We start from the raw sequence: 16,356 nt of genomic DNA on the forward strand, positions 1-16,356 counted from the left end.
TTTTTTCATACATGCGAATGAGGGCTTTGAAACGCAACCAATTAACCTAAAAATTTTGATTCTACGATATTGCTTTCTTAATCTACAGCAAAAAATACAACGGGTGAAACTGTATTTTTGTTTTTTTTTTAAGTTTCGCCCTCCACGCTCCATGAAAACAAACAGGGCGATACTTTTTTTGCTAGCAGTTTAGAAGCGAAATTGTCATTTTCGTATTTTTTAGGATTATCAAGCTGATATCAGCTGTAAATAGTAACAATGATCGCTATTGAAAAAAACCCGGACGAAATCGGTGGTGTAGAACTGTAGTTATTGTAAAAAAACGTAAGAACGATACTTCAATGCTGATAGGTGGGACCGAAAAAGTAAACAATCGCCAAAGGGTAAAGTATAAACTTCAAATCGATTAAAAAAATGCGATTTTTTTGGCTCAGTACAATATATAACCCCTTTAGGAAAATTCAGTTTTCCCACCACAATTTAGATATTTTATTTACAAAGCATTAACAATAATTCGTAGCTATGTCTATTTTATGGGCCATTTTTTCGCTTCCCATTGATTTGATTTGAGATTTCTAGCACTGATGTTGTCCTATGCTTATTTGAGCGATTCTCCGAGTCCTGCCACTTTCCCATGTAGTATGTGTTATCAAAAACATCGCGAAGCATCAAGTTCTAAATGTTCTCAAACGATATAATATCCGAAGAGAGTGATAAGAAATGTCTCATCACACTGTTAGGTGGATTAAAAGCGTTTTTATTGTCGCAGTAGCAAACTATCCAGGCGCATTTACTCATATGAGCGATAAATGCAATGCCTGGTTTTTATCCTTGCTCATCGCTGCATGGCAGCTGGCAAAGATTCCAAAAACCCATTTTCACATGTCAACGAAACAAAAACATTTACTTCCACTCCTAACGTCTTACATTATTGATTCCTGATCTTAACATTTAATTAACTCCGGGCGCTGGCTTCGGAGGATAAGCAAAGGCAGCAGACGGTGCTGCTGAAACCGGTTTCGATCGAAGCAATCCGTACCGACGTTGACCACGTCCTTTTTCCCAGCGATTCGGCGGCTCGTACGTGATCAGCTTCATGCGGAAACCGCAATTCGGACAATACTAGAAAAGAAGAGAACATTTAAGTATTAATTAAACAATTACATATTTTACCTACAGAAAAACCCTTCATCGTGTTGCTTTTATGAAATGGCGGCGACCGAAAACGCGTCAGACCTAATGACTGCCTTATTGATTCACCGATGTTTCTGAAGCTAAAAAACGGGAGATATCCTGCCTGTCCTAATATGTGTAAATCGCTAGTGCACATTACTATCCTTTGGTTGGAGCCATGCTCGTTTGGATATGTACTTTTTTAGAGCGGGAGCAGGCGTGTGTTGCAAGCTCCAATAAGAGTTGTGGTTTGAGATTTTTTGTCGGCTACTGCGTTGCAGGGATACTAAGTGCACAGATAAATCTGTGTTTCACAGATTTTCAATATGCTGCACTGATTTCAAAAACTGCACAGATTTCCACATTTTTCTGTTTTAATGCACTGATTTGCGCAATTTTTAGACATATTTGCACGTTTTCTTGTTTTAGACATATTTGTACGTTTTCTTAACACAGACACAGATTATTAAATGGGCCGCGCACAGATTTTTCAAAATATCACCTGGCATCCCTGCTGCGTCGTACGGCAAAACCTGTAGTGAACGAGCCCTTATTCATCTCATTAAACGGGATCACTATTTCACTACAATGAAAAATCTGACCTGGAAAATTGTAAAATACTCGCGTTTGAGCGAAGTGAAAAGTCGAGTACAACGTACCCTTATTCATCCTCCCATTTATGCTAATGCGTTGAATGGAGATAGCAGACACTGCTCTAACTAGTTTGTTCAAATGGGTGTGATTAATAGAGGTGCTAAGATGAATTAGGGCACAGTTACCCTAAGTACAAGTCTTTTTTCGTTGTGGTTTTATCCTGCTGTTTCGGGTACATAAACAACTGTTAGTGAATTATGAGAGAAGCTTGAAATTTTCGTAATCAAAGGACTGTTGAAGGATTTATTGAACGTCGCCCAACGTTAATCCAACGAAGGACCTGCCTGCATTGCGCATTTTTGAAACATACAAATACAAAACACTTCTCACTAATCTTTCAAACTTCTTTTCAGATCGCATCCCAGCAGCGCTACAACGATTTCCAGCGCCTTCTTTGGGATCAGATGCGACACATCGACCAGAGCAAGATCTTCGATGACAAACTGTACCGACAAGTTCGGCTCATGTCGATTATCGGTCCCAGTGCCCTGCCTCCGGATCAACTCGACAGGGTATGTTACCGTATATTGATAGGTGTGTAAGATTACCGATCATTTAATTATGTACTATCATTCCCACAGTACAATCGAATCGTGAATGATATGCTGACGATCTTCAATGGAGCCCAGATTTGCGCGTTCGAGCGTCCGTTCGAGTGTGGTTTGCGACTTCAACCGCATTTGAAAGATGTAAGCAACCTGTTTAATGGAGTTGTTGGATGTGATATTTCACGAATTTTTCAGATTATGGCCAAGAGTAGGGATTGGAATGAACTTCAGTACACGTGGTTGGAATGGCGACGAAGATCTGGTAGAAACATGCGCGAACTTTTCGAGCAGTTGGTTGATCTGACAAACGATGCGGCTCGGGTCAACAGTAAGTTTATGAACCGTTATTCATACGATTTGTAAAACATTATTCAAAGACATATTTGATACAAGTTTAAGCTCAACTAATTAAGTTATTAATAGTCGGAAAATAGTTAAACAAAATTTATTCCATTCCAAACTACTCAAAGAATCGAATATTTTCAGACTTTACTAATGGCGCAGCCTACTGGCAGTTCCCCTACGAATCCCGCGACTTCCGGGAAGAGATGGAACAAGTTTGGAAGGAAATCCTGCCACTGTACGAAATGATCCATGCCTACGTTCGTCGAAAGCTGCGCGAGTTCTACGGTCCGGACAAAATCAATCGGGACGTCCCGCTTCCGGATCACATTCTGGGCGATATGTACGGGCAAACCTGGAACAACATATTGGACCTGCTGATTCCGTATCCGGGCAGAAGTTTCCTGGAGGTTACGCCCGAAATGGTGAAACAAGGATACAATCCACTGGTCATGTTTCAAATCGCGGAAGAGTTTTTCGTTTCGATGAACATGAGTGCTCTGCCACCGGACTTTTGGCTTACGTCGGTTCTAACTCAGCCCCCGAATAGACCCGTTCTTTGTCAGCCTTCCGCGTGGGATTTTTGCAATGGGAAAGATTATCGCTTGAAAATGTGCACCTCGGTAACGCATAAGGATTTCATCACGGTACACCACGAGCTGGCACATGTGCAGTATTTTTTGAACTACAGGAACAACCCGAAAGTGTTTCGGGATGGGGCCAATCCAGGTTAGTAACACATCGGAAATAACGAGAATTATCAATCGGTAATTGGCAGGAATACGGCTCGATGACCAGGGTGGAGTCTTTTGAATCTCTTCTTGGTTTTACATTTAACGACGGCTTGAGTAATATAAAGTTTCTGACTAGTGCGAAACGAGTTACAGGCAAAACGAGTAACAAATTTTTAAACTGCCAGCGGGGCTTATATCCGCTGTGAAATTGACATTCAATACAAGTGATATTGGTGTGCCATATACTTTATATGTTTAGAGGGACTTTGGATGTATAAAGGACGACCCAGACGATACATCAGCTTCAGTCAACGTCAACGGAACGTCACCGTTCCGTCAGGATAAGTTACATGCAGTTAAATGGAGGCATTCACACACAACATCAACGGCACGGAACGTTTTGACGTACGGCACGTGTGAACGGGCACAAGAGAAACGTATTTAACTTATCCTGACGGAACGGTGACGTTCCGTTGACGTTGACGGAAGCTGATGTTTCGTCTGAATCGCGCTTAATGCGCTCGTCTCAAGAATCAAAAATTAAATCGTAGCAATCTATGGTTTATCAGAACAAATTCCGTCACTCGAAATAAAGGTTATTCAATTTATCGGAAAATTAATTAATTCAAATTCTGTTAAAGGTTAAATCTAATTAAAATTTACCATTATAATTGCAGGATTCCACGAGGCTCTGGGTGACGCAGTCACCTTATCGGTCGCATCACCGAAACATTTGCAAAAACTTGGCCTGGTACAGAAGAACGTGGACGACACGGCACACGACATAAACTTTCTGTTCTCGCTGGCACTGGAAAAGGTGACCTTTCTGCCGTTTGCTCTCGCGCTGGAAGCCTGGCGGTACGACATTTTCGACAAACGTGTCCGAAAGGAGCAGTACAACTGTCACTGGTGGTTGCTTAGGTATGGAACTCGCTTGCCTGCTGCCGGAATGTACTTTTAATCTGATATTTTTTACGATATTGTCATTACGTAGGGAGCAGTTTGGAGGTGTTAAGCCACCGTTGCTGAGGTCCGAGCTAGACTTTGATCCTGGCGCGAAGTACCACGTAGCGGCTAATATTCCATATATCAAGTAAGTGGATTGTTTTTTTCGGCAGGTGTTTCTTGCAATGCAGCAGTTGGGTATTTTACCTTTAATTTACAATCACTCGAGGCAAAACTATTATCAATAAAAATATTGATCAATATATCAACCCTTGCTAAAATATTGGCGTAATTGTCCTCCAAACTAAATACATTCAATAATTCAGACTAGTTCACATATTCAATTGATTCCTACATATACTGCCCATAATCGCAAGTCAGTCCCATGTTCTATGGGTTTTCCTATCTACGTGGGACTGACTTGCGATTATAGGAAGTATACTCGCTCACAAGCAGCACATGCGAAATATTTTGTAAACTGGAGCCTCCATTTAAGAATCAAATCGGGGGTTCGTAAATTGAATTAGTGCATTAAAAAGTATTTGTTATTTGGGATTCAGTTCTTAAAAAGCTCAGCGTCACATTCTTATATCAATTCGTTATGTCAAAGCAGTTCACGCAATTTATTGAATATAACATAGGCATATGGGTAATTTTGGAACGAGATTGACAACTAGATCATAAAAATGAATGTTTAGCGCCATTTTGAGATCCAGGATGGCGACTTTCCATTGAGTAATATTCTCGTTACCCCTAACAATATGGGTGTTTTTTGAACGGGCCTGACGAGTAGATGATGGAAACGGATAATTGGCATTTTGACAAAGGAAGCCCGGGGCTAGTTGGCGGTTGGGGTAAGTTGGCGGAATCCCTTTTTCTCTGTTTCTATTAGACATATAGCGCTGTCTCCTCTTGTGTATCTTAAGTTATGTGAAACCTGTTATCCAGTGTGTTTTTGTTGCAAAACGACTGGTTTGGTGTAAGTTCCCTCTCCTAGGTTGACGGGTTTGACGGTATTGCAAACATCTTCAAGCATATTTGAGCAGACACCTGCTTTAGGATGGTTATTGCATTGCGCCTCGATAGTGGTGCATCGAGGAGACCGAGAGGGCTTATGGACCTTTTTTATGTTTTGTGTTTTTTCATACTCTGCACCAGTCCAAACTAACAGTTAACTAAGAGCCTGTGCACACTGGCGTGGCCGATTGGCGGGTCGCCGTGGATTGACTTTTTCTGTGGGCTGTGTTTGCAGACATTGTTCAACAGCTTAACGGCAGTCTTTGTGCGCACGGCTCGCAGTGGAAGTCATTGTGTGTCGATTTATCGGTCGACCTCGGCAACGTGCACAGGCGCATTAAAAAAAAATAACAGTAGAACCCTATTAGTTGTGTTGTGTTGTAATAATTGTGGTTTTTGGTACTAGTGTACAGTTGTGTGCTAGCCGTGTGTCTATCTGTGTATGTGGGCGTCTGAGTGTTTGTGACATGTGGACCAGGGAATGGATGCAGAACTGACTTATATGATGGAATAGCGGGGAATCCTTCTTGGGATTCGTTGGTCATTTTTTACTGGTGTTCAATTCGTGCATTCGATTCGATTCATTCGGATTGGATAAATGAAGGTACGATTGATTTACCGATGCACGTCAATGATCAATTCCCGTCCAGCATAGCATGAGAAACTTCTAACGGAGTTAATTGTCGTTAATGGTAAATATATATATATATATATATATATATATATATATATATATATATATATATATATATATATATATATATATATATATATATATATATATATATATATATATATATATATATATATATATATATATATATATATATATATATATATATATATATATATATATATATCATTTTCTGGCATTTGGACGATTCCAAGTAGTTTTATTGCATGGTACATGTGTTGTTCAATTAATATTCAATAACAGTACTAACTCTACTCTTTATTTTATTTTATTTATTTTCGATCTCATGCGTCATATTCCTCTGATGACTTCTCCGAGATAATTTAACATAAAAGGGCAACATTGCTGTCAACAATGACTATTCGCTGTCATCAGACGTCGCCAGGTTTTAGAAAAATTGAGATGTACTTTCATACTCAATTGAATCAGATAAGTAGGAATGAACAACAAACTGTAAGTAGCATATTACACATGTCTTATTTTAACATCATGCATATTTGTGTTAACATATTATTTACAGGTAACACACATATCTCAACATGCAACACTTCCCATACACACATAAACATTCACACACGCAAATATACAAATGCTCGACAGGTGACTGGGCCAAGTGCATTCACTCGTAGGATCTATCATTTCGATGATCGCCTCGATTCTACGAAATCAGTGCACAATTAAGCTGACATAAGCTAGTCTCGTCTGGTGAATGCATGTAACCTGGAAGTCCCAGACACGACAGGACGAGACGGACTGGACTCGGGGGCCTAGTTCAGAGTTTTAGGCATTCTTCAATGCACGGCTAGCGACCTAAAAAAAACGACTGGTTTGGTGTAAGTTGTGGGTGATATTGTGTTTTCGAGCATATCAAGTAAATTCTCTAAATTTTACATACTTTGCGTTATTTATGGTGATTTTCAATCTATTTCCCGAATGATTGTATTTTTCGATAGCGCATGAAAAGAGCTTTCAGTATCCGTATAGATATTGCATCCAGCCACAAACAAAAGTTATTTTTAAATAGCTTTTTAATAAAGTATGCGGTTTGGGGTAAGTTTGCGGTGCTGCACGCGGGGCAGGTTGGCGGTACTATTTACAGTGCAAAAAAGTCATCAAAAATTTTAATTTCTGGAATTATTTTCCGCGTCACATATTTTTGTCTCTCAAAATGGATCAAACACTTAAAAAATCAGAGATGTTGTCAACAGTTTGCTCTTTCATGCCGCGTATTCTATTTTGCATGATCTATCTACATCAAAGCGGGAAAAATTGAAAACTGAAAACACCTCCAACTAGCCCCGGTCTCCCCTAAAGGTTTTTTTTGGGAATTAACCTGACGAGTAGATGAGTGACATAATTTTGAAGCCTAAGATAATTACTTCTGGTTGAACAAAATTTTCTATAACCATATACTCATTATATGTATTCCTATACACAATTTTCCCATTCTGGAAATACTCATATCATATCTAAACCGGATGTCGCAGTCTTGGTTCACAAAATGGCTTCCGACATCAATTTCTGTTATCTACTCGTTAATCCCACTCTGAAAATATGGTCATTGTTTTGGTTATGCAAAATTTATTTAAACTGGAAGCCGCCATTTTGGATTGTGAAATGGCTTCGGACATCGATTTGCACCATCTCCATGTCAGTCTCATTTCGAAAGTATCCATATTGTTGAGGAATAGTAAATTTATCTTAACCAGAAGTCGCCATATTGATGTTCGAAATGGTCCTTGGTATCGATTTTTCCCATCTACTCGTCCACCCCATTTCGAAAATACCCATATTACTGAGGTTACAGAGAATTAATCTAAACCAGAAATCGCCATCTTGGATTCTACAATGGCTTCCGACATCCATTTCCGTCATGCACCCTTCATTTCGAAAATACTCAATTTTTATTAGTGATAGTTATCTAAGAATGTTAAATTGTATGGGGAAACCCGGGGCTATTCGGACCTATCTAAGCAAATCGCAAAGCAAAAAAGGATGTGTTAATAAAAATTAATCCGGGTAGTACCAGCCGCATCATGCATTTTCTTTGCTGTGCCGTGGCAATCGGCAAACGCAAGCCGCTGAATGATGGTTTATGGAATTGGCGGTTTCAATAGTTCCGATGATTTTTGTTTCAAGGATGGTAAAAAAAATAAATACGCATCCTTTCTAAAAAAAAACTGAAGGATGTGATTCAGTTGTCAAAATTAATGTTTTTCAATGGCTCTTTCACGAATATGTATGACAGTCAGAAAGTCTCACTATTTTCTGAGAAATCGAGGTGGTCTGAATTACCCCCACGGTCTTAATAGCATCGGGTATCCTTTAATTTCATACGGTACTGCACGTACTCAAATTTTGTTTACGAACTTGGTTCATAAAAAAGAAGTTCGTTATTTCGAATTTAATTCGTATAAAAACTTACGTAAATCAAATATTGCGTAAAAAACCTGTTTTAATCCACCTAGAGGTGCAATTGTGCCTTTCTCATTTCTCCAAACTATGATTTAATAGCTGGTTCGTACAATATAACATTATAAAAATGTCTTTCATTCTTATTACACTTGGTAAGTATATATAAGAGCACGTATTTGCATTCATCGCGGTATCGGTTTGAATCGGAGTTTTCTATGTGATCGCACTCCACAACCCGTAACTCCGGAGCCGGAAGTCGGATGGAGATGGAATTTAATATCAGTTTCCGGGGACGCAACACCTTTCATTTGAGACTAAGTTGATCAAATCGGTCTAGCCATTTTCGAGAAACCAATATAACCGTTATTCTGAATTTGGATGCTTCCGTATCCGTCGATGGTGGCCAGTGTGGCCAAAGAGACTTTGAATGACTGTTGGGGACCTAGATTTACAAATTCAACAGTTGTATTTACATTTTGGAAAAAATTTCACCTTTTTACATTCATCGCAAAATTCGTTAGAATCGGGATTTGCTGCGTGATCGTACGTATCACCCTGTAATTCAGGAACCAGAACTCGGATCCACACAAAATTCAACAACAGCTGATGGACCTTTCATTTAAAATCAAGTTTGTCAAAATCGGATCAGAAAATTCCGAGAAACCGATGTGGACAAATCAACAAATTTTGTTTTGTAACCATACTCTTCAACTCGTAATCCGGAACAAGATGTCGGTTGAAAATGAAATTCAATAGCAACCTATGGGAATATTATACCTTTCATTTGAATCTTAGTTTGTAAAAATCGGTTCAGCCATCTCCGAGAAACCGATGTGGACATTTTGTTAACAAATCCGCACATACACACATACATACATACATACATACATACATGCATACATACATACATACATACATACATACATACATACATACATACATACATACATACATGCATACATACATACATACATACACACATACATACACACAGATAATTTGCGATCTCGGCGAACTGAGTCGAATGTTATATGAGACTCGGCCCTCCGGGCCTCGGTTAGAAAGTCGGTTTTTGGAGCAATTGCATAACCTTTCTATATGAGAAAGGCAAAAGAATAATATTTAATTAGCTTAATAAGCATGAGTTCAATGTTATCTTCATGTGATTATAATTTGAAAAGGTTAGTGGAATGGGTTTGAACGTGTAGGGAATGGGGGGTTAGTAGATTGGGAATGGAGATTGCGTCAGAAATCCTTCATCTTATTTCGGTATACGAGGTGGATGAAGGAAATGCGGGCGTGTGGGTGGTCCAAGAGGAGGGGAGTGATGAAGGAGGGAGGTGTAAGGGCAAGGCGGGGCACAGTGATTCCTCTTCATGCAAAAGTCGGAAAAATTTTAAAAAGTGTATTAAATATTTTCAAACAATGGTTTCTTGGGTAATTTTGGGTCGCTGATTACGAATATGATGTCTACATAGCCCTAATACCTGAAGATATCATGATAGGGAGGTAAATGGGGGGTGGCTGTATGACGGTCAAGACGGCTGTCATGTGCTGAAGAGCGGAACGCGAAACGTTAAAAACAATTTCAAATAATTTAAAGAAAATTTCACGTGGTTACTTGGGTCCAGGAAGGATTGTACAAAATCTCTAAACAATTGGTCCAGTACATTTTGAGTTATGATGGACACTGCATTTTTTCAAAGTGCCTCTGGAGATTCACTATCACTCGCTCAATTTCTAGCACTTTGCTATGCAAACTAAAGAAATTATTCTTCAAATGTTGCCATATACAGTGGAAATTGGTTGACTATTACCACTCTCTGTATCGCAAAGAAATCTAAAAATTATTCCTTTTTTAACCAATTTACTTGAAAATTTAAAATTGTGAAATTTGCTTGAAATAAGGTGTTTGGATAAATCAATGTATCGACTATAGTAGTTTTGAATCGAAAGGACACTGAACCGTCAATAAAATGCACAGAACTTTTTTTTATAATTTTAAATTTATGTTCATGCACATATTTGGAGCATGAATATGTATGTAAAATTAAGTCCCACCACACACACACCACTTGTCGTGCTTTCTTCAACGAATTTTTTTTTATAAATTTACACGTTGATTGAAAATTACAGCTTCATTAAACGGGATATCAATGCACTTTAATGTATTTTTAAACCAATATTGCTGTAAAATAAATGACATGCAATATCACACGAACGAAACTGTAAAATCGTATGCTTTTTGATGCTCCCATTGAGTACATCGCATTCAACTTAATTTTCAATCAAATTTTTGATTCAAGCTGTGTATGTTTACATTCGTATTGATTTACATGTCGTTTGAATTTCATTATTTTCTGGTGTGTGGTGAAACACATAACTTTATTTAAATAAAATAGACTCGCATGAATATTCATTTTCTCTTTCGGTAGTACTCCCATTTCAATATGTTTGATTCATTAACTTTTTACGGTTCCAAAATGAAAAAAATTCTTCTGGTTTTTGAAATTATCCAAATTAGATTTGGAATGATGCCAAATTGTAGATCTTTTATTTTATTCGATTTTCAATAAAAAAGTTGAGAGAAAAAAACAATTTTGAACTAAAGTCACACAGATAAAAAAAACGCTTTTAATCCACCTAACAGTGTGAGACATTTCTTATAACTCTTAGCACTCTCTTCGAATATTATTTCGATTGAGAACATTTAGAACTTGATGTTTCGCGATGCTTTTGATAACACATACTCAGAGAAACGCTCAAATCAGCATAGGACAACATCAGTGCTAGAAATCTCAAAGGCTGAACCAAATCATTGGAAAAGCGAAAAAATGGCTCATAAAATAGACGGACAAACGAATTATTACTAATGCTCTGTTAATAACATATCTAAATTCTTCAATCAATGCATTGTGTAGGAAAAACTGAATTTTCCTAAAGTGCTGGGCCAAAAAAATCGATTTTTTTTAATCTATTTGAATTTCATACTCTCAATTGCGCTTACTCAAGTTTCCAACACGACTGTGAACTAAGAACTGAAATTGCAGCTCTTGATATCAGGCTACCTCTGAAGTGCATGCGTGAATAGTTCAAACTTTACTTCGATATCGACTTTTTTTAAAAGTGACTTCCCAGTAATATCTTTGATTTGAATTAATGTTACTAATCCTAATGTCAAAGAACATATTATAAAAAAACTCTCATATCTCGTCACGGAAAATCATTATCATTACTAAAACATTTTTTTCGCGAAACTCTTCGACAAACTTCTGTCACCCGCGCTAGTGCACTGTTCACGCTGCTCTGAAAATCTAGTGAAATCGTCTTAGGGGTCTGATTCAGAGCCATTTGCGCGATTTAAATCTGGGTGAGTAAAATCTGTAAAGAATATTAAAAACTAACGCCTATTCTATAATATTCAGTTCAGCAATTGGAGAGATCGTGCTCACCGCAAGCCATGAAAAATAAACTGCGTTGTGGAGCGACGGTCAGTACTCAGTTTATTAAAAAATAATACTCAATTCGCAACATATAATCCCTTAAGCATACCAAATAATTTAGGATATCCTTTTAACATAAACTATCGCACGAATGAGAGTAATCGTCGACAGGTTTTTAGTGGTGATCTTACTTCACTTCTCTTTTATCGGTTCTCACGTTAAAGAGGGACAAGTCTGTTTTTGCCGTTGAGACATGTAGGTAGACTTGAGCGATTCGTAGTAATTCTGCCTAAGCTCAACTGCTAGCAGCAGAAGACAAAAGATTAGACCGTAAGATTTGAAGCCTGTTTCTAATGACCTTGCTACTTCTAGTTTTCCGATCTGTATATTTCACATCCTTGCTCTCACTTGAGTACAATGGCTCTAAATTTTCATAACTTTCCCTACTCAGTAATCTCTAGCTAACTGAATATCGTTAAAAAGTAAAAAAGAAAATTTGACTACATAATAGTCGAAATAAAGAAGGGAAAAAGAATGGGAGTAAGTTCGCCAAATTTTGGAAGAAGTCGATAAAATAACTCCTTGAAAACTACTAAAATATTAGTGTAGTTCGTTGCAATTGAAAAAAATATCCTCAAAAAAAATGTACCAATTAATGTGGGGCAAAGTGAATAATAAATACAGTAAAGACCCGTTTTTATCAGCCCCATGGTGTATTTTACGAAACGGGGACTAAATCGGGACATATTTCTTTCTCTCTTTAGAATAAACCGAAGCTGTTAGAATATTCTTCTTTAGTTCCTGAAGCCTCATAACTATTTCTGATTATTTAATATAAATTTTGCTTAGAAGGAAAATTTAAAGTAGATTGATCTTTTTATTTTTGCATCTTTGCATCTTTAAGATAAGAAAAATATGCTCAAGAAAGGATTTACTCGGATTCAGCCTTGTTTGTCTGTTAGAGCCCATAGAACATAGTTTGATATGAAGCTGACAATATCGGGTCAAAAAGCTGACAAAATCGGGGGCTGATCGAATCGGGGGCTGACAAAATCGGGGGCAGACTGAATCGGGGGCTGATCAAATCGGGGGCTGATTAAATCGGGTCTTCACCGAATTGTAATATATAAGCAGTATTCGAAGAAGTTTCTTGTGGACGAGTGTAGAACGACTTTGTTTCTACTTACTTGGAGTCAGCGGCCAGAAATTCGGTTTGGTGAAAACTTACTGTCAAAATGGCATTCCGAAACCGTCATCTTTGAAGTTTTAAAAATGTGCAGAATAAATTTTTCAAAAACAATAGTAGCAGACTTCGTGTCTTTAGCGAATTTGTTGAGGCTGTCGTTTGAAATAACCTTGTTGAAGGCATGAATACTTCGTGTGGGGAGTATATCGAGCTATAAAATGATATCTTTCAAAAATAACTTATTATTGTGAGCTTCACAAACTCAAGCTTTGGATAAAATTTAAATTTTATTGTTTATAAAAAGTAGAAGAGATTTATCATAAACAGTAAAATCATAATGCTTTTTAAATTAAACAAAAATAAAGCTTCAAATTTAATGAGACAAAACCTCGAACAAAACTTACCATTAACTGGTGCATTCATGATGTATGCACAGAATTGAGGAGAATAACAAGTGGTTAGTATATCAAGTGATAATCTTCATAAAGAAAATATGTTTTTTGAACCATAAACATAACGTAGCACTTGTGAGTTAATACGAACTGATTAGTTTAGATGGCCAATTTTAAGTGATTCAACCAGATACAAGTAGGTAAGATCAATCATAGATGCAAAATGTCGATGACTACTTGATCAAAATTTGTCATCTGTGTCAATAAACAACCATATATCAAAAACTGCTATTTAGAACACAAACCAAATTAAAAACGTTAAAATCAAATATTACGAGCAAAATGCCACTAATGCACCGAACCCCTCCCTTCTCACTCTTCATATGTGAACTCCCACTCGCCATATTTTATCAAAGTAATATATTAACCACCAGAACGCAGACTGTCAATAGCGCATGTTGGATGAAATCTTCTAAAAAATGTTCTTTGTTGGCCCTCCGAACTAAAAACCTCATATGATACACATGCTATTACAACCTATACATATTAAGGAGGGGATAAGGTTAATTTGGTACAAAGACACGTTTTCTTTAAATTTGGAGATACAGAGTGTGTTAGTAGATTAGTTTGTATATTGTACATCGCATTTTTTCGAGGTATCTCCTGAAGATTCAGTGTCACTCACCCAATTTTCAATATATTGCTATGAAAATTAAGGAAAACATTGTTCAAATGTTGCATTGTTGTAAGGAAATTCATACTCTACATCACCAAAAAATGTTTTTTGAGTTAGATAGTTTTTTCACCGAGAATACCTTACCTTACCCTTAGTTGATAGAAGAAAGGTTTCATCGGACGAATTTCGCGCCAACTCGAACAAATGTTGGCAGCACCCTCTCAGATTTTAATGAAACTTTCTGTACATGAATACTTTGTCACAAAAAGCCACTTTGCATACTTTGTTTTTCCAAAAATCATCTAGACTGTGTTTTGAAACGGGTCAAACTTTTTTTTACCATTTTTTTCAAATGGTTATAGTCTAAAAATGACAAATCCTACAAAAAAATGTTGTAGGATTGATTTTCTCAAAATTAGTAAAATTTTTGAATAAAAATATTGAAAAAACTCTTCATCGACTCCTACACTGAAAAAAATCGATTTAAAAAATTTAAAGTCGTTTTACAAAAAAACCCCATTTTAGATTTGGATGAAATTTTGTTTGTTGATAGGTAATTATGTTCCCTACCTACCGTCAAAATTTCAAGTTGGGCACTTTCAAGGAAAAAAAGTTATTTGAAAAAAAAATTCCTTGTCCAAACTGAATTTTTTTTTCAGTGTATTTTTAAACCAATGAAAGTCATAATCATCTCAGAATCCAATTTCCCAACTACCTATTGGCCGGATACATGCAAAAAATATCAGTAACGAATTTGGTATATATTCATAACAAACTTGAATGTAAACTTTAAATTAGCAAGTGGTCGTTACTGGTCGTTACTGGTGGATAATATAAGCTAAAGTGGGTAAGACAAAGCGAAGGACTCACGCTCACATAGCAACACTCAGGAAATACGCCTTAATATACAACATTAGGTCAAGATCATTCCACCCGTGCTTCATTCAAGTTTGTTATGAATACACCAAATTCGTTACTGATAGTTTTTACATGTATCCGGCCAATAGGCACTTGGGAAATTGGATTCTGAGATGATTATGACTTTCATTGGTTTAGTTTTCGATAAAAATACACTGAAAAAAAAAACAGTTTGAACAAGAAAAAGTTTTTTTTCAAATTACTTTTTTTCCTTGAAAGTGCCCAACTTGAAATTTTGACGGTAGGTAGGGAACTTAATTACCTATCTTGAAAAAAAAATTCATCCAAATCAAAAATGGGGTTTTTTGCAAATCGATTTTAAATTTTTAAAATCGATTTTTTTAGTGTAGGAGTCAATGGAGAATTTTTTCAATATTTTTATTCAAAAATTTGACTAATTTTGGGAAAATCACTCACACAACATTTTTTTGTAGGATTTGTCATTTTTTGACTATAGCCATTTGAAAAAAATTGGTAAATAAAGTTTGACCCTTTTCAAAAGACAGTCTAGATCTTTTTTGGAAAAACAAAGTATGCAAATCTTCATGTACAGAAAGTTTCATTAAAATCTGAGAGGGTGCTGCCAACTCTGAATACGATTTGGCGCGAAATTCGTCATCGCACTACTAGGTGAATTCAATCGATTTCGTCTCTCATACATGTATCTAAATATTTTATGAAAACATTTTTCTTTGAGTTTCGGTTTAATTTTGGAGTTTACAAACTCTTATTTAATTTAATTTAAACTCTTCTTGATCGAAAAGAAAAAAGAAAGTTTTCTTAACAACTTTTAGCATATTATTAAAATTCATACTCCTTTCAATAAAGAATACTATTTTATTATTGAATATAATTCCAAATACTATTTCAAATCAAAATGCTCATAACAAATAATTTATATAATAGTTTTCGATATATTTTAAATTTTGTTTTAACCAAAACTATTATTTTGTTTGATTACGACCTTTTCATAAGATGTGCGCGTTTCTCTTTCAAAAATAGTAGGTTTATGAAAATGCTCATTGAATTTCTTGTGGCTTTTCTTTTGACATCAAGGTGTTATTGTAAACCTTTTGAAAGCTATCAGAAAACAACAAAAATATGATTCAACTATATAGTTTGATCATCTGATCCTATAGCTGAATCATATATTCATTGTTTTCTTGTAGCTTTCAACTTGTTCCCAATATCGCCTTGATGTCAACGGGAAAGTTGCAGG

The 16,356-nt window shown here is 36.5% G+C and overlaps 1 protein-coding gene and 1 long non-coding RNA gene across 2 annotated transcripts in view; one reads left to right on the top strand and one right to left on the bottom strand.

Moving 5' to 3' along the window:
* Positions 1-815: 815 nt before the first annotated feature.
* LOC131696249 (uncharacterized) lies at positions 816-1,207 on the bottom strand. The gene is made up of 2 exons (XR_009306739.1): positions 1,178-1,207; positions 816-1,122 (listed from the first exon to the last, which is right to left on the bottom strand). It is a non-coding gene; the product is annotated as an uncharacterized LOC131696249 (long non-coding RNA).
* Positions 1,208-1,761: 554 nt separating this feature from the next.
* LOC131696247 (angiotensin-converting enzyme-like) overlaps positions 1,762-16,356 on the top strand; it is a 39,601-nt gene continuing 25,006 nt past the window's right edge. Inside the window, exons 1-7 of the mRNA XM_058984798.1 lie at positions 1,762-1,785; positions 2,181-2,339; positions 2,409-2,516; positions 2,571-2,703; positions 2,862-3,446; positions 4,129-4,372; positions 4,446-4,544. Of these exons, the coding sequence (XP_058840781.1) occupies positions 1,762-1,785; positions 2,181-2,339; positions 2,409-2,516; positions 2,571-2,703; positions 2,862-3,446; positions 4,129-4,372; positions 4,446-4,544 (1,352 nt within the window). The remainder of the gene's footprint in view (positions 1,786-2,180; positions 2,340-2,408; positions 2,517-2,570; positions 2,704-2,861; positions 3,447-4,128; positions 4,373-4,445; positions 4,545-16,356) is intronic.

This window comes from Topomyia yanbarensis, unplaced genomic scaffold (genome assembly GCF_030247195.1).
Source record: "Topomyia yanbarensis strain Yona2022 unplaced genomic scaffold, ASM3024719v1 HiC_scaffold_99, whole genome shotgun sequence".
In the NCBI taxonomy this organism is placed as follows: domain Eukaryota; kingdom Metazoa; phylum Arthropoda; class Insecta; order Diptera; family Culicidae; genus Topomyia; species Topomyia yanbarensis.